General features: G+C 34.3%; 1 protein-coding gene across 1 annotated transcript in view; it reads right to left on the bottom strand.

Annotated features, from left to right (window-relative positions):
• The window catches only part of SCN2A (sodium voltage-gated channel alpha subunit 2), a 119,355-nt gene that overhangs the window by 44,394 nt on the left and 54,913 nt on the right, over positions 1-20,048 (bottom strand). Inside the window, exons 14-15 of the mRNA XM_007954041.1 lie at positions 5,465-5,638; positions 2,710-3,066 (exon numbers count right to left, since the gene is read on the bottom strand). Of these exons, the coding sequence (XP_007952232.1) occupies positions 2,710-3,066; positions 5,465-5,638 (531 nt within the window). The remainder of the gene's footprint in view (positions 1-2,709; positions 3,067-5,464; positions 5,639-20,048) is intronic.

The following is a 20,048-nucleotide window of genomic DNA, read 5'->3' on the forward strand; positions in this document are numbered from 1 at the left end:
ATTCTAAAATTCCAATAAAAAAGAAGGCTTTTTTTTCTATATTTCTATCTTTCTAGTGAGTTAATGAGGCTTAGTCCTCGTTTATGTATTTACAAGTTAGTCTAAAATATGTATGTTCCAGTGAGGACTGCATGTAACTTTGAGAGTGTATACTAATACATCTTTCAATCATTGTGCAATGGCTCTTGGTATTCACTCTAAGGCCTGATCTTTAATTCTACAATTTAACAATAAATAATAAAAATTAATAGCTAGTCCAAAGGACTAATGGAACCTTAACCTATATGACCCTGAGACCAGAACTACATCATGCGCAGCTACCGATGCCAACAACTTGGAAAGGGATAAAAATTGGAAATCTTGTATATAGAGTGGGAGAATAAATGTCAACAAAACTCAAAATCATTAAAAAGAGCAGGCTTAATAATCTGATAAAGACTGGTGAAACCCCTGAGACTCTGTCCCCGAGTTACCATTCCAGCCTGGAGTTGAACTCACTCTGGTGGATTAACTCTCAGCCAAACAATAGATAAGCCTAACAGCTGAACACCTGAACATCACCAGAGAGACGAAAAAGAAAAAAATGATGTGCTTTTGAATTTATTAGTTGGATGAAAACACAAGAAAGAAGGAAAATAAAATTAAATTTTGGTTTTGGTCCATAATAAAAATAAATTTATTACCTGACTTATTCTCTAGATTTAATTTTATAAGGTTTATTAATGCCCTGTCCTTGGCTGTTAGGAAAATTTTCTTGACATATGTCAATTAATATTCCCAGAGTGAGTAAAAAAACAAAACTCACTGCCATCAAGTCGATTCTGACACACAGTGACCCCATTGGGTTTCTGAGGCTATAAATTTTTAAGAAAGTAGATTGCCTCATCTTCCTTCCATGGAGCAGCTGGTGGGTTTGAACTTCCAACCTTCTAATTAGCAGTCAAATGCCTTAGGCACTGCCCCACCAGAGATCCTTATTCCCAGACAGAAAGTCCATCTTTATTTCTTCTTCAATGCATTGAGTGCAAGTACTAAATTTGTAAATGTATTATGTACTACAATATATATATGGTCTTCTCTCTGTTCTCATTCTGTCCATGTAAATTTCTCATTCATATCTTTATCACATTACATTGGACTTTTTTGCTGTTTGTTTGTTTGTTTGTTTTAAAACAAGTTCGCCTTTGTTGCCAGGTGGAGAGCTTTTTCAGTTCAGAAACAAGCTTCTAGCCAGGTTCTAGAGCAATATGTTGTTGTTGTTATTATTTGCCGTTGAGTCGCCCCGACTCATAGCGACCCCTCCTTGGGTTTCCGAGGCAGTATCACTACGGAAGTAGGATTGCCCAACCTTCCTTCCGAGAGAGCAATATAGATACTGGGTAATAATAATAACAGCAGCTTTTTTTTGAATTCTTAGTTTCTAATAGTCCTTTAAGGAGCTCTGGTGGCCTAGTGCCTAAAGCATTTGACTGCTAACCAGAAGGTTGGCGATTCAAACCCACCAGCCACTCCCTGGAAGGAAGATTGTCAATCTACTTCCCTAAGGATTTACTGCCTCAGAAACCCAAAAGGGGTCACTATGAGTTGGAATCAACTGGATAGCAGTCAATTTGGTTTTGGGTCTTTTAGTAGTCCTTTTGCCAAGTATCTTACAAGGTTTATATAATTCATTTCTCACAACAATCCAATAAAGCAAGAAGTATTATTATCACTGTTTTATAGATGAGAAAAACAAAACTACTAAATAGCTTTGTCACCTTCTGCAAGAGCAAAGTCAATTAAGTAGAGCTTTTTTTAAAAAAAAAAACAAACAAACATTTTATTGTGCTTTAGGTGAAAGTTTACATAGCAAAGTAGTTTTCCCAACCAGTAATTTACACACAATGTGTTTTTGTTTTGAGAGTAAAATTCATGGGACTTGTGGCATAATGCCTAAGGCACTTGACTGCTAACCAGAAGGCTGGAGGTTCAAACCCACCAGCCACCCAACTGCCATCCAGTTGATTCCAACTCATAGTGACCCCTTTTGGGTTTCTGTGGCAATAAATCTTTAGGGAAGTAGATTGACAGTCTTCCTTCCAGGGAGTGGCTGATGGGTTTGAATCACCAACCTTCTGGTTAGCAGTCCAATGCCTAAGGCACTAGGCCACCAGAGCTCCTGGACAATCTACTTCCACAGACATACCCCTCAGCAGCCCAAGGAGGGGTTGCTATGAGTTAGATTGACTTGATGGCAGTGTGTTTGGTTTGTTTTGGTTTTGTTTTTAATTATTGTGTTTGCAGGGTTAATGAAGAAACAGTGCTTCATGTTTATTCTTTCCTTTCTCTGAACTAGTATTATACTCATACTAATACAGTTTGCACTAGTTTTATAATTGCTTCTATGATCTAGTATGAATCAATAACTTAATTTAATGCTATTCCATCAAGGGAAAACAACTATTCCTTGAACATAGGACTTATCTTTCTTAACAATTGAGAGAGCAGTTGAGATAATATGTATTTTAAGGGATATCTTTTTATATATATATATGGATCTCAATAGTCTAAGCTCTATCTGGCTCCTGTAGTCATGAATAATTGAGAATTGGAAATGGCCTTCAAACCAGCAACCATATAAAACATCCCTCATTTGAATATGATTTTTTTTTCCAAAAAAAAGCTTACACACCATTAGTAGAAATGAGTAAAATGTTTTCTATTACATACCACTAGGTTTCCAATGACCATGACCATCATGAAGACAGTAAGGCACATGGTTTGGCCAGCGACCTCCATACAGTCCCACATGGTCTCTATCCACTCTCCACAAAGTACACGGAACACAATCAGGAAAGAATGGAAGAAGTCATGCATATGCCAGCGTGGGAGTTCACAATCATTGGAGATCTTGCAGACACATTCTTTGTAGCTCTTACCAAAGAGCTGCATGCCAACCACAGCAAAAATGAAGACGATGATGGCCAACACCAAGGTGAGGTTACCCAGAGCCCCCACAGAATTTCCAATGATCTTTATCAGCATATTCAAAGTTGGCCAAGATTTTGCCAACTTGAAAACTCGGAGCTGAAAACAAACACAAGGAAGTTGTTACTGACCTGCCTTCTAAAGAATCTGCAATTTTATTTACAAAGAAATTCTACATTGTAACTTGTTTCAATTATATAATTGTAAATTATTTGTATGACAAACTATCACCTATCAACAGTAGCAGTTACTTGATATCTTTAGGTACTTCTTTCTCAGTCTGAAATGGTTCATATTGTAAATAAAATAATCATACTATCCAGTCTCCTATTGGCATTTTAATAATAAGATACACAGATTTTAGGGAATTCCACAGTAAGCTTGTAGAGAGTCAAATAAAGGAGAAGACCCTCAATGAGATGAATTGACAAAGTGGCTGCAATGGTGAGCTCAAGCATGGCAAGGATTGTGAGGATCGTGCTTGGACCCGGCAGTGTTTTGTTCTGTTGTACATAGGGTCGCTATGAGTCGGAGCCAACTCAACAGTATCTAACAATAACAACGCGTATGCGTATGTAATATACCTTTTGTTTTTCTGCAAGGAGCTAAGATATCTAATATTAATTGGTGCTTAATTAGTAGATACTGTTTCCAAGAAGTAAACACTTGCATTATTTAAAAGCACAAAGTGAATATATTTTTTAGCTCATTTAATATATTATGCTGAAATCCACAAATCAAATAATAACACTTAAGTTATGTAAGTACAAGAGCTAAGTCAACTAATTTCTTTAAATCTTGAGATTGTTTTAATCTCATTCTATCTTTAGCTTACTGTATTTTAGGCTATATTTTAAAGCAGATTCATTACATTTAAAGCAGAAATACTTGGACTTAAATAATGAGCTGCATTTTGTCATCTTTATGTCTTTGGTGACTTAATCAACTCATTAAAAGTGTAAATTGCTTTCTGCCACTGTTTGACAAGTTGGTTCTATTAGCTCATAGAGGCCTCTAAAGTACCATTTATGGTTAAACGGCAGTAGCATTTTATTTCAGATGCTTCAGTAAATGTTAGGCTGAGAGTAGTGCATTATTTAGAGGTATCTAAGTGACTCAGTGGAATGGATATAAGTACATAAGTGTTTAATTTATTCCCAGTGAATAATTTATGCAAAAGAGCTTGATATATTAGCAAGACACTAATGATATGCTTTCTGTTTCCTCAAATTGTATCACATTATCATGAAAGTTTACCAAATTATTTTTAATTAATTGCCCATACTACTTGCCATACAATCATTTCTAATTTTTGTTTTATTTTTCACATCCTTCTGGCTTTAAATTAGACCCCGATATATCCTTGACAGAAGGCTGGCGGTTCAAACCCACCAGCAACTCCTCAGAAGGAAGGTTGGACAATCCTACTTCTGTAGTGATACTGCCTCGGAAACCCAAGGAGGGGTTGCTATGAGTCGGGGCCAACTCGAGGGCAAATAACAACAACAACATATCCTTGAGAGGAGCTCTGGTAGCACAGTGCCTAAGGTACTTACTGCTAACCAGAAGGTTGGTCAGACTCAATGGCACATAACAACAACAACAACATATCCTTGAGGACTAGGGAAGGAAACCATAGCTCTAAGGGTCTTGACACAAATTTGAATTTTGAAAGTGATAAGGAAAACACTAAATATATTTCACAACAAAGTCTTGAGATTAATCACCATTAAGATAAATCACCTGTTGAAACATGTCTTTGGTAATTATTTACAACCTCTGTTATTTGCTAATTAGTCATGAAAGTTAGAGTCTGCTCAAGTAGCAAAACCAAAAACATTAAAATTTTAAATGAAAATGTGCAAATAAGATTTTGTCCCTTAATTTTAAGAGTTGTAAATTTATGAAATATAAAGAGCAAATGAAAGATACTTTCTTTAAAATTAACAAAATATAATATAGACATTTTTTCTCTGAGAGTGGATTTGCTAACTTGCTGATCTGCTTGAAGGAGCAGATGTGTAGGCACACTGTCTGCTTATTTTCCTCCAGTCTTGGCTTCTATGGAAGGAAGGTGGGCAATAAGCAAATCTGATTCCTGAGCCCCTGACAAAACGGTGAACCCACCCCAGATCCCAACCAAACCTTATGCATGCTTAAGAAAACCTCCTCTAACTAAGAATTAGAGATGGGTTTATTTAATGGGGAGTTGGGTTTACTTGTGACTCTCTTTTTCTCCCTCCCATTCAGCTCCCATTTCTTCAATTATGAATGAAAGAACTATGACTACTCATTTGAGTAACTTTAATCTGTCCATTAAAGCTATGAAGAAGGAGAAATTACCACTTGGTTGTGAGGTATTCTGGTTTGTTTTATAAATGCATCTAAATAATAATATAATTATTGGAAATCTTATAAGTATTACTAAATAAAAATTAAGACAAAATAAATTAATTATAAAAAAAATAAATATTATGGATTCTCCCAATTAATTTACCAGCCGGAATGATCGGAGAACTGACAGTCCTTCCACATTTGCCAAACCAAGTTCCATTAAACTAAGGCTCACAATAAAACCATCAAAAATATTCCAGCCTTCTTGGAAGTAATAATATGGATCCATGGCTATTATCTTGAGAAACATTTCTGCTGTGAAGATCCCAGTGAAAACCTAAGTGAGAAATATAGTTTATTTAAGAGAAATACCTCGGAAAACATAAATAAACTTGTGAGAAATTTAATTTACATTCAACAAGTCACAATTAAATTCTGAGTTTTAAAAATTGTCTTGGGCCCAGTGAATCATTCTCCCTCAAATGCTTTGATTCAAACCAATGTTTATGACTTTTCAAGCAATGGAAAGTGCATAAATTAAGACAATAAAATTAACATTCTCATTTTTGTATGAAAGGTGTAGCTTACTCATTATGATCACCTGTTTGGCTCCACTCCTAATGTCTCTACTCATGAAAAAACTTACCAAGGTGTCAAAGATATTCTCCTGTGCTTTATTTTAAAAGCTCTATTGCTTTTGCAGTTAAGCCCCTAATTCATCTTGATTTATGTGTATGGTGTGAGGTTAGATGAAGTTCATTTTCTTACATACATTTATCAAGTGTTCCAGATCTTTTCTGAAAACTTCCTTTATCCTATTGAATTGCTTTGGTGTCCACCTCAAAAATCCATTGACATGTATTTTTGCTCCATTGCTGAGCTCTTCACTCTCTTCCACTGATACGTTTGTTTATGCCAATATTATATTCTCTGATTAATATAGCTTTATAATAAGCCTTGATGTCATGTAGTTTAATTCTTCTAACATCATTTTTTCATTAGCATTAGTTTGATTATTTTAAGTTCCTTGTATTTTCATGTAAATATTAAAATCACTTCATCAAGTTCTAGAAAGAAAGTCTGCTGAGATTTTGATAAATTTTGGTAGAATTGATAATTTAACAATACTAAGTCTTCCAGTTCATGAATATTGTATATGTCTTTCCACTTATTTATATATTATTTATTGCTCTTAGATCTTTTTTGTAGTTTTACAGGGCTCGCCAAAATTTTCTAAAATTTATTCCTAAACAGCTTGTGTTTTTTGTTATTATGGTAAATAGAATATTTAAATTCATTATTTAGTTCTATTAATTGTTTCCCAGAATTCTTAGCATTTTTACATACATGATCATGTTAATAAACATAAAGATAGTTTTATTACATTTTAATATTGATGCTTTTTATTTATTTTTAATTTTCCTTTACACACTTGAGGGAGTGCTGGTGGCATATTGCCTAAGGGATTTGACTGCTAACCAGAAGGCTGGCAGTTCAAACCCAACAGCCACTCCTCAGAAGGAAGACTGGGCAATCTACTTCCATAGTGATACTGCCTCAGAAACCCAAGGAGGGGTCGCTATGAGTTGGATTTGACTCAACAGTAGTGAGCAATGAGGGTTTTTTGTTTGTTTGTTTGTTTTACATACTTGATAGAATTTCCAGTGCAAACTTGAATAGAAATGGTCAAAGTATATCTGCATTTTTCCTATTCTTCTTTGCTTTATTCTCATTCCTAGGGTATGTGATATTTCACTATTAAGTGAAGTATTAGCTGTAATTTTTCCTTCCATGTTCTTTATCAGACTGAGAAAAATTTTTTTTATGACTAGAGAGAGTTTTTGTGATAATTGGCTGTTGAATTCTGTCAAACTTTTTTTTTCATCTACTGAGATAACTTATTTTTTTCCCATGTATTCCCTTTATATGGTAAATACATTGATTTTGAAATGTTAAACTAACCTTGCATTTCTGAGATAAACCTCTCTTGTTCAAAATATGTAACTTTTCAGTCTATTGATGGATTTGGTTACCTATATTTTGTTGATGATTTCTTTAAAGTTAGAGGTTTATGCCTACCCAGAGGTGTCTTGAAATAAAGGTCTGGCGATCAACTTCTCAAAATGTTTGTTGTTGTTGTTGCTGTTGTCGTCAAGTCAGACCTGACTCACAGCGACCCCTCCTTGGGTTTCTGAGGGGGTGTCACTACAGAAGTAGATTGCCCCACCTTCCTTCCGAGCAGTGGGTGATGGGTTTGAACCACCAGCCTTCTGGTTAGCAGTCAAGTGCCTTAGGCACTAAGCCACCAGAGCACCTAGACATTGAAAATCCTATGGAGCACAGTTCTATTCTTCCACATATGGGTCTGAATCAGAATCAACCAAATGGCAACTGGTGGTTGTGATTTTCCTGTGGGACTCTATCCTGCAACATCTATATCTGGCTTCTTTGTTTATCCTCTTTTTTTCTCCAAAATATAGTTTTTTGTGTTAATTTTAGTGGTTGCTATAGAGCAGTGATTTGCAACCAGGGAAATTTTGTCTGGAAACACTTGGTAATGTCTGGCAATGTCTTTGATTTTCATAAAAAGGAAGGTATTTACTACTAGTATCTAGCAGGCAGCTGCCAGAGATGCTGATAAACATCCTACAATACACAGGACAGTCTCCACAATAAAGAATTAACCTGTAAAAATTTCAGTAGCATCACTTTTAAGTTTTCATAAAATATAAGAACCTTGTGGTGGCATAATTCTACTTGCCACCCTAATCATATTATGCTCATCTCTTCATATATGATTTCATATACAAGTTGGATTTTAAAATTATGTATGTTATAAATTCTTGCCATATATATATATAGAGAGAGAGAGACATATACATGAGCACTTAGATTTAAAAGACATTAAGATAAGGAAATAAAAAGTCTTTTACATTTACACATATTTATCCATCTTTAGTGATCATCATTCTCTCCTGTAGATTCAAATTTTCATCCACTACTTCCTCCTGTCATTTGTCATTTAAATGTTAGTCCTTTAACATTTCTCATAGTGGTAGTTCTGGTGGCAAAAACTTTTCTCAGTTTTTGTTTATCTGAAAATTCTTCACTTCAGATTAGCTTTTGAAGGACACTTCAACTGTGTGTAGAATCTTAGGCCAATTTTTATTTTCCTTTCTTCCATCTTTCTTCCCTTTCTCTCTTTCATCAGACCACTCTCTTCTAGTCTGAACTGTTTCTGTTAGTTCTCTGTATGTGATATGTGTTTTTCTTCTGGCTGATTCCAAACGTTTCATTTGTTTTCAGCAGCTTGACTAAATTATGCCCAAGTGTATTTTACTTTGCATTTATTCTTCTTGGTGTTCACTGAAATTCTCAGATCTCTAAGGCTTTTTTTTTTTTCCAACTGGGGTGTTTTTTTTTTTTTAACCATTATTTCTTCAAATACTAGTTTTGTCTCATTATCTCTTTTTCCTCTTTTTGGGTCTCCAATTATTCAAATGTTGGACTACTTGCTATTATCCCAAGGACCAGTGAACCCAATTTTTTTCTGTCCAATTTTTTTTTTCTCGGCTGTTCAAATTGGTTAAGTTCTACTGATTTGCTTCAAGTTCAATAAGGCTTTCTTCTAATATCTGAAATTTTTCTTTTAAAACAATCAAGTATATTTTTCAACACAAATAACACTTTTCAAAATAAATTGTACTTTTTGTTTGTAGGATTTCCAAGAATTCTTATGGTTTTCATTTTTCTCCATCTATTTATTCCTAATTACCATTTTTGTGCAAATTTTAAACATATTTGCTGTAGCTGCTATTTTTCTCTTAATTCTAAAACCTAAGTCATCTCTAAATCTATTTATGTTTAATGATTTTTATCTCAACTATGAGTCACATTTTCTTATTTCATCATATAATTTATAACTTTTATGTGATGTGGATAAAGTGTTATAAGACTCTTGACTTAGTTATCTTCCTCTGAAGAGTTCTGATTTTTGTTCTAGCAGGCAGTTAAATTATAGACTGGTCACCTGGAAATTCTGGTACCTTGGTTTTACACTTAGATATGGTAGGCGTATTTTGTTTTTCTCCTTGATCCTAACTGGACTCTAGTCCCAAGGTGGTTTTCTAATTTTCTATCTTGATGGATCACAATTTCCAAATTTGGTATCAGCTGCAGCTGGCAGGAACTGAGATATCTGCTCCTTTCTCAGGTTTCCAATACTTTTTCTTTTTCTGCTGGGTTTCTTGGTGCCTCTTTCACACCTGATTTGTTTGAGGGTCAGCCAAGGATTTGAGAGTTTGTATACAAAATTTGGTTTATACACAGAATTTGGGACTCCCTCCTCCTATAGTTCTCTCTTTTCCAAGATTTTAAAATTAAGTTTCCGAGCACTTTGACAAACTTAAACTTCCACTGTGACACCTCAAACCAAAAAGATTTATTCTTGCCTTTTAAAAGTCTGCACTGAATAGACTTGGGGACACCATCAAGTGAATAAACATTATCAATGTAGATCTCAACAAATGTAGTTCCTTTCTTCTAATGGTCAAGTACTGCAGGAAGAAATGGCATGGAATTTGACTCTTGAAGGAAAGGAAGCATTCAGTCAGATTCATATTGATGTTTATTCCCTTGATGATGTCAATAAATACATACATAGTAATCTTTTAAAATCAAACACCTGATTTATTACTTCCTTCTGAAAATTCTTCAGTGGCTTGCTAGTAAGTATAAGTCCAAAATCCTTAATTGATTGCTTAAAAGTTGCTTACAATTGGATTTAGGATGTATTCAAAGCCATACCATAGGAACAGGCATTTCTTATCTGCATCTAAGTATCATCTCTCATATTGGTAATAATAATAATAATTGGAATGATAGCTGCAATTTATTGATTGCTTACAATGTACATTGTACTGTGTGTTTATGTTTTATCTCATTTAGTCCACACAAGTTAGTTTTGTGAGTCATATTGTATTATATTCAGGGAATGCTGGCATAGGTGGCTAAGCAATGTTTTTAAGATACAGATTTAGTGAGGGATATAGGTGAGTATGAAACTCAGAAGTCAACATTAAATATACCTCTGTTCAAAATAATCTCTATCTGCAGATGGAACCTCCTTCCAAATTTCCCAGATTATACAGTACAAGCAGATCCAGACCCATACATCATTTGTATAGCATTAAGCTAGTATTCTTTCTTCACTCCTTTCACACACTTTCAGTGAATCACTGTCTTGTGACTGCTTTCTAGAGCTAGGAATTTTTTTGTTGTTGTTCTTCAGGGAGGTGATTCCTGCCATATACCTCCACAGCTTTTATGCCCAGTCATTCTTTTATTTGATCTCCAGCACTGGCTGTAGCATATTTCAGCCCTGACACACATGTCTAGGCACTAGACTAACTAGTTCTAATCAAGTATCCTACTTTTGTCTACAAAATTTAAATCATTTTAGTGATACTGCTTTAGAAACCCAAGGAGGGGTCGCTATGAGTTGGGTCCGACTAGACGGCACATAACAACAGCAACAACAGATAACCTGTAGTTGCTGCAACTGTTCCATTAGTTTTCTTTCAGAATTCCCCATTTTCTCCTTCACAGCTTTGACCTCTCTTATATTTGCCATCCCTTTATTGCTTAATGATATATTTCAAGTTTTCTTCAGCTCTGTTTCCCAATTCATTAATCCTCCCTTTACTAGTACCTAATCTGTCAACTTATTGTTACACTAATGATTATAATATTTTTCATCTCTCAAAGTACTATTTGCTTATTTTAAAAAAAATGGTCTTTATTTCATAGTATTTTTAAAAATTTGTCATTGTGTCTTTAATAATTTCATAATTCATACTTTATAATCAGTATCTAATCATTCATTTCCCAATGTTCTTGTGAGATCTAATTCTACTATTGTTTCTGATGACTCCCTCATGGTGAAATGTGTTGTAATTTTGGATAGTGAGCTCAGGATTGGGTAGATTTTTATGTGTGTGAAAGCTGTGCAGCCTGGATGAATCTTGGTCTGTTTTTGGGACAGGGTATGCATCTACTTTGGCAAGGCTCACCAGAAGTATTATTAGCTTGTAATCATGTTTTATGGCAGTTTAGTGACTGGATGTTCCCAAACTACATAGGTGGTGCATATGAGAATGCCAATCATAGAAGGGCAAGTCTGTGGATATGAAGTTCTGTAGGAAAATATTTTTATTTTACCCACACCCAACACAGAGGCAGATAAACTTCTTTTCATTTACATACATCAGCAGTAAGTTAATTTTTCCTTCATTCTTTCACTTACAGTGTTGATACCTCATGAGGACATCTCAATTCCAAATCCTCCTTCTATACAAAGACTCCTTTCCCTTAATTTCAAATGTCTGTTAAAACCCAAGCCTATTTGTTCCCAAGACTAGCAACTTCTTTTAACCCCATATCCCTTGCCAACAAGTCAATTCAGACCCACAGAGATCCCATAGGACAAAGTAGAACTGACCCACAGGGTTTCCAAGGTTATGAATCTTCAGAGAAGCAGACTGCCACATCTTTCTTCTAGACAGCAACTTGTGGGCACCCGAGCGCTTTAACCTCTGCACTCTTAGGGATGCTAAATTCTCAATGCCTCTTTATCATTTTTCTTTTTGGTTTCCTTCCTCTTTGTTTCGGGACCCTCAGGATTTTCTTCATTTTCTGGGAAGCTCAAATGCTCTCATATTGGTGGAAACAAACTTCTCCTATTGTTATATCTTATCTACTTTTTTATGACCTGAAATCTAACTTTTACAATGGTGTGGGGCCAGGTCTACACACTTCCTTCCTTCACAATTTACACAGGAATATTTGATACAGATGAGATCAGATTAACATAATCAAGAACACACTTGAAGGTTAAAAGTCATTTAAGAAATCCATGCTGAATGTGTAAAAATATAAATGATCAACTATAATATTTTCCATTTTTTATATAGGAAGACAAAACTTTAACTTGATTATTTAGTACTTATTTTTAATAAATATTTTATTGAAATATAAAATACATAGAAACACACAGATATCCTAAGTTTGCAAGTCAACGAATGATCACAAAACGAACATGATCATGTAATCAATCAACACTTAAGTGGAAAAACAGAATGTTAGCTGCATCCAAGCAACTCATAATGCTTCTTTCTGATCACTACAACTTCTTCAGTCCCCAAAATTAATTATACCCTGGCCTTCTAATGCTGTAGATTAGTTCTCCCTACTGTTCTTCTTATAAATAGAATTACACAATATGTACTCTTTTGTGTTGGGCTTTTTTCACTCAATATCATGATTGTAAGATTATTTATGTTGTTGTGCATAACAGTTAGTTTGCTAAAATGCACTGCTGTATGGTATTCTATTGTGTACATATAAAAGAAATTTTGCTTCCATTCAACTATATGCAGATATTAGATTGTTTCTAGTGTTTAGCTTTTCCAGTTATTGCTGCTAAAAATAGGTTTATACGCTCCTTTTGGGGAAGTTCATCTTTGGTACTTTTAAAGATTATCTGCCTACCCTAGGTGTACAGGAAGAGCTCTGGTGATGCAATGGTTAAGGCATTCAGGTGCCAACCAAAAAGTTCAGCAGTTTGAACACACCAGCCACTTTGTGGGAGAAAGATGAGGCAGTCAGCCGGGCAGTTCAACTCTGTGCTGCAGTGTAGTTGGAGTCAACTTGACGGTAGTGGGTTTGGTTTTATTGATTTTAAGTGCACTGAGTTATCTTGGAAGTACTTTTAAATTTGCCAAGCCGTGGAAACTATTTGTGCCCCTTTCTTCTTCTAATAGCTTCCCAGCCACTTCACTGAACAGGCAGCACCCATGCATATGTATTACACATGTTTACCTAAGTACATATTATGACTGTCTCCAAATGAATCCCTTTAAACAAGAACAGACTATATTAAGACAAGTGCTTTTAAAACTGCAGAAATCAAATCAAAATCCTACTACGGATTGTATGGAACTCAAAAAATTGATTGTGAACTTGATCTGAAGCAGTAAATATAAAATAATTAGTAGGAACATTTTGAAAATAGTAATTGTAATGAGCTTTATTTTTATTATGAGAAATAAAAAAGATGATGTAAAACTACAATAATTCAAATAGTGTGGCAATCATACAAGAATAGATTAGTAGATAAATATTGTGGAATAGACCAAAAACAGATCTATTTAAATATGAAAATTAAGTCTAAAAAAGAGTGTATTTCATATTAATAAGGAAAGCCTACGTTACTCAGTAAATGCACTGGAAAAACTAACTCATTATTTGGGGAACAATATAGTCGAATTCCTACTCTCACCAATTATCTATCGATGGTGTTTAAAAAACCTTAAAAAATATATTGAAAGCATTAAGAGGAGATGTAGGAGATTATTTTTATAATTCCAAGCAAGACTTCCTATGAAAGATTAAAAAACTTAGTACCCATAATCGAAAAATCTGAAAATGTACAATTTCTAAATGGCAAAATATACTATGAATAAAAGCAAGTGAATGATTAGGAAAAAAAAATATTTGGAAGAAATATATAAAAGAAGATTATTACATAAACTCTGAAAAGAATTTCTAAAAATAAAAAAAGTAAGAAAAATAACACAATGGAAAAAATAGGCAAAAATTATGAATAAACAATTTAAAAGAAATACAAAAACTGTCAAAAAGTCTGACTATTAATTAAGTGAATTCATATAAATAAAATTTAGGGAAATATTCTTTCTTACCTGTAAGATTGCCTATAAAATGAAATATCACCAGTTGCCCATAATACTGCCCGCATACTTGTGCTAGATGAGTGGCTACAATCTAAATCACATTTAGCTGGAGTAATTTGCCACTACCCATCAAAATCTATACTTAAATCAATCTTTATGCCCATTAATTGTATTGTAACAATGTCTGTTCATGTGCATAAGGATGTATTTTAAAAATTGTTTATCAAAGCATGATTTGTAATAGAGAAAATGTTGTTGTTAGGTGTCTTCCAGTCATTTATGATTCATAGCAGCCAGACAACAGAACGAATCACTGCCTCATGCAGTCATGTGCCACCCTCATAATCAGTGCTATGTTTGAGCCCGTTGTTGCAGCCATTGTATCAATCATTTTCCTCTTTTTCACTGATTCTCTACATTAACAAGCATGATATCTTTCTCCAGGGACTGGTTCTTCCTGATACCATGTCCAGAGTACATTAGAGGAAGTCTTGTGATCCTCACTTCTAAGGAGCATTCTGGGTGTACTTCTTCTAAGACAGATTTGTTTATTCTTCTGGCAGTTCATGTTATATTTAATATTTTTCACTACACCATAATTCAAAGGCATCACTTCTTCTTCAGTCTTCCTTATTCATTATCTAGCTTTTGCGTGCATATGAGATGACTGAAATTACCATAACTTGGGTCAGGCGCCCCCTAGTCTTTGAAGTAACAAACCAAAAGAACCAAACTCACTGGTGTCAGTCGATTTGACTCATAGCGACCCCTCCTTGGGTTTCCGGGGCGGTATCTCTAAGGAAGTAGATTGCCCAGTCTTCCTTTCCAGGAGTGGCTGGTGGGTTTGAACCAGAACACTTGACAAAGATCTTTTGCAGCATATTTGCCTAATGCAATATGCCATTTGATTTCTTGACTGCTATACATTTCTATCATCATGGGAGTAATTAAGTAAATTATGATACATACATACTCTACAATAAAATGTAGCTTTTCTGATGCTTATTTATATGTATTGTTGTTGTTGTGCCGTCGAGTCAGATGGACGCATAGCAACCCCTCCTTGGGTTTCCAAGGCAGTATCACTATGGAAGTAGATTGCCCAACCTTCCTTCTGAAGGGTGACTGGTGGATTTGAACCGCCAGCCTTCTGGTTAGCAGTCAAGTGCCTTAAGCAGTATTTTTATGTAGTAACAGAAAAACTCTATTTTGAAAAAAATAGACCATGTCTGCAAAGAAAAAGATAGATATGAATGTGCTTATAGACACATAAAGAGAGAGGCTACAAATTTATGTTGATATCACTTTAAAGATGATGGATATTTCTAGGGATTGGAAGTGCATGAGAGGATAGGGAAAATCCACATTTCTGTATGTGAGCAATCACAACCTACCATGGTACATACAGGTCTTGGTTAATGCAAGTCAGTGATGTGAGGAATGCCTATTTAACTCCAACCAAATGTTTCCAGGAAAGAACAATGGCTCAGTGGAGTAGTATTTTCAATCTTTCAATAGAATTCAATATTGTGGGTTTTAAATCAGCGAATGCATCCAAACTAAGACAGCTGTGATTTATGTTGTTTTATTAAGAGGCTGTTTGACCTAGTCCCTGATAGAACATCTATAAGATACAATATAAGATTAATCAGATATGATCCAACTGATCAGGTCACAGTATTCACACAAAAAATAGGTTCTAGATGGACTGAAGACTTCAATGTTAAGAAATACAAGGAAAATATTTCTTATTTATAAAATTTTAGAAGTGGAAGAGGATTTCCTATGTGACACAAAACACCCACAGCCACAAATAAGAAGATATATTTGATTAAATTAAAAAGTTATATGTAAAAAAACAAAAAATCCATGACCAAAGACAAATAGGAAACTATAAAACCTGTCAATAAATATGATAGGCAATTTGATAATATTCCTAATAGACAAAGCATCTGCAGTTGACAAGAAAGGGGCAAAAAACTCTATAGGAAAAAAAAAAAAAACATGCAAAAGATACACAGAAGAAAAAATTCCAGTAGCCTAAACATGTGAGACAATGTTCATCCTCTCTAGTGCTGAGGAAAACAATGCAATTTGAACAAAAAAGAAAATGATAATCCTCTCCCCCTATGAAATTGGCAAGCTGTCAAAGGAGTGATGATGTCCAGTGCAAGGCACAGGGAAAGGTATTCCCGCATATATCGTTGGTTGTGATGTGAGTCACTACAACTATTTTGTAAAAGAAATCTCACAATATTCATTAAAATTACATATATACATATTAGTGGCCTAGAAGCTTTAATATTGGGAATTTATTCTACAGAAGTTAAAGCAAACTTATAAAAGATGATATCTATAATGATGCTTTCTACAGCATTATTTTGGTGGCAAAAACTTAGGCAATAACTTTTATGTCTATCAGTAGGTAACTGGAGAACTAAAATATGATACACAGAATAGTAGAGTAATAAGCAACATACAATTCAGTCGTTTTTAGTGTCTTCTCAGAATTGTGCAACTATTACCACTGTCTAATTCCAGAACATTTTCATCACCCCAAAAAGAAACTGCCTTCAAAGTCATTCTCCATTATGTCTGTCCTTCCCCAGCCCCTGACACCACTGACTTACTTTCTTTCTCTATGGATTTGTCAATTCTGGACACTTCATACAAATAAAATCATACAATATGTGGCCTTTGTCTCCATCTTCTTTTACTTAGTGTAATGATTTTAAGACTCATCTATCTTCTAGCATGCATTATTACTTCATTCACTTTTATTTTCAAAAAATATTCATATGTATGGATATATCAAGGAGCGCTGGTGGCTAGTGCCTAAGGCATTTGACTAGAATGTTGGTAGTTCAAACCCACCAGCCACTCCATGGAAGGAAGATTGGGCAATCTATTTACGTAAAAATTTACCACCTGGGAAAGCCATGTTTATCTGTTTACTAGTTGATGGCCATGTGGGTTGTTTCCACTTCTTGACTATTATGAAGGAATAACCTGCTATGAAAATTTACGCACAAGTTTTTGGGTAGACATATAATTTCTATTGTGTTATATATATACCTAGGAGTGGAACTGCCAAACTGTCTTCCAAAGTGGCTACACCATTTTACATCCTCATCAGAAATATATTAGGGTTCCAATTTCTCTGCATCCTTGCCAACACTAGTTATTTTGTTTTTTTATTCTTGCCATTCTAGTGGGTATGCAGCGGTATCTCATTGGGATGTTGATTTACATTTCCCTAAAAAAGCAAACTCACTGCTGTGGAGTCGGATCTGACTCACAGTGACCCCTCCTTGGGTTTCCAAGGTGGTATTACTACGGAAGTAGATTACTCAACCTTCCTTGTCTACCGACTAATAAAAGGAGCTCTGGTGGCAGAGTGGTTAAGCACTTGACCGCTGACCAAAAAGTTGCTGTTCAAACCCACCAGCAGCACCAAAGAAGAAAAGACCTGGCGATCTGCTCACAGAACAATTACAGCTGAGGAACCCTACAGGGCAATTCTTCTCTGTCACATAGGGTCATATCAGTCAGACTTGATTTGAGGGCACACACACAAAAACAATGACTAAAACATGAACCATCTTTTTGGTGCTTTGGCCATTGTATATCTTCTTTGGAGAAATGTCTTTTTCAATTATTTGCCCATTTTCAAATTGGGTTATCTTTTTGTTGTTGAGCTATGAGTGTCCTTTATATATTCCAGATACAAATCATTCTCATATATATGATTTGCAAATATTATTCTCATTCTGTAGATTGCTTTTTTATTTTCTTGATGGAATCATTTGTAGCATACAAGTTTCTGATTTTTATGAAGTCCAAGTTATCTATTTTTTTTCACTTATGCTTTTGTGTCATATTTAAGATTTCATTGTCTAATCCAAGGTCATGAAGATTTTATATTGTATTAAGAGTTTTATAGTCTTAGTTCTTACATTTTGGTTTATGACGTCTTATATAAGTAATTTTTTTTTTTTTTAACAACATATGAGACACAGGTCCAACTTCATTATTTTGCATGTGGATATACAGTTGTCCTAGCATCATTTGTTGAGATTATTTTTTCTCCATTGAATTGTCTTGGGACACTTGTTGAAAAACAACAGACCACAAATATAAGGGTATACTTCTAAACTCTTTATTTATTCCATTGGTCTATAAGTTTGTCCTTTTACTAGTGTCACATGGTCTCGATTACCATAGCTTTGTAGTTAAATCTTGAAATTGGAAAGTTGTGAGTTCTTCTATTTTGCCTTCTTTTTCAAGACTGTTTTGGTGACTCTGAGTCTCTGGCATTTCTGTATCAATTTTAAAATTAACTATGTGAAGTTTGGCAAAATAGGCAGCTGAGATGTTTTCAGGGTTTGTATTTAATCTACAATTTGGGGAGTATTGCCATGTTAACAATACTACATCTTCTAATCTATGAACAGGGATATCTATTTAAATCTTTAACTTATTTCAAAAATGTACCTTCATTGTACAAGTCCCGTACTTCTTTGTTAAATTTATTGCTAAGTATTTTATCCTTTTTCATGCTATTTTATGTGCAATCCTTTTCTTAATTTCACTTTTAGATTGTTCACTGCTAATGTATAGAATATTGTGTCAACATTGTGTAGTGATCTTGTATCTCAACTCGTTTATTTCTAATAGTCTTTTGATTTTGTAGAGACTTTAGGATTTTCTACTTAAAATATCATGTTATCTGAGGATAGAGATAATTTTACTTTTTCCTTTACAATTTAGATTCCATTTACTTATCTTTGTTGCCTAACTACTCTGGTTAGAACTTCCAACACAATGTTGAATAGAAGTGATGTGAGTAAGCATCCTTGTCTTGTTCCTATTCTTGTAGTCATTCATCATTAAGAATCCTGTTAGCTGTGAGGTTTGTTTGTTTGTTTTGAATGACTTTCATCAGGTTGGCGAAGTTCCCTTCTGTTGCTAGTTATGGAATATTTTTATCATGAAAGGTATTCTATTTGGTAAAATACTCTCCACGTCTATTAAGAAGATCATCTGTTTTATTCTTTATTCTATTAATAATGGTGTATCACCTTAAATTTCTTATGTTGATTCAATTTTGCATTTCAGGGATGAATTCTACTTGGTCATGTTGTATAATCCATTTTACATTGTTGGTTTCAGTTTCCTCATATTTGTTGAAGATGTTTTGTGCCTATGTTCATAGGGGACACTGCTCTGTACTTTTTTTCTTACAGTGTCTTTTTCTGGTTTTGATATGAGGGTAATGCTGTCCTTGTAAAATGAGTTGAGAAGTGTTCCCTCCTCTTCTATTTTTTGGAAACATTTATAAAATAATATGTTTATTCTTTAAAAAAAATATTGGTAGTATTCATCAGTGCAGCATCAGGGCCAGGTCTTTTCTTTGTAGGAAGAGTTTTTCCTTACTAATTTAATTTTTACTTGTTATAAGTCTATCCCAATTTTCTATTTCTTCTTGAGTCAATTTTGATAGTTTGTGTCTTCCTAGGAATTTGTCCATTTCATTTAGTTATTGACATAAAATTGTTCATTGTGAAGTCCTCCCTTTTTTTTTATTCCAGATGTTAATAACTCACATCTTCCTTCCTTTTTCTTGGCTGGTCTAGTAAAGATTTGATAATTTTGTGGATGTTTTCAAAGAACCAAGTGTTTATTTTGTTGATTTTCTCTGTTGCTTTTATATTCTCTATTCATTTATTCCTCTCTATTGTTTATACTTTCCTTACTCCGGATTGCTTTGGCTTTACATTGCTCTTCTTTTTCTAGTTCCCTGACACAAAAGTTTAGGTTTTTTCATTTGAGATATTTCTCTTTTATTTTTATTCAGTGTAAGCATTTGCAGCTATAAATTTCCCTCTAAGCACTCCATTAGCTGCACCTTGTAACTTTCTTTATGGTATATTTTCATTTTATTTATCTCAAATTATTTTTTAATTGTCCCTATGATTTTTTCTTTGACCCATTATA

The sequence above is a fragment of the Orycteropus afer genome, unplaced genomic scaffold, assembly GCF_000298275.1.
Source record: "Orycteropus afer afer isolate SDZICR_OR568_19922 unplaced genomic scaffold, OryAfe1.0 scaffold00001, whole genome shotgun sequence".
Lineage (NCBI taxonomy): Eukaryota > Metazoa > Chordata > Mammalia > Tubulidentata > Orycteropodidae > Orycteropus > Orycteropus afer.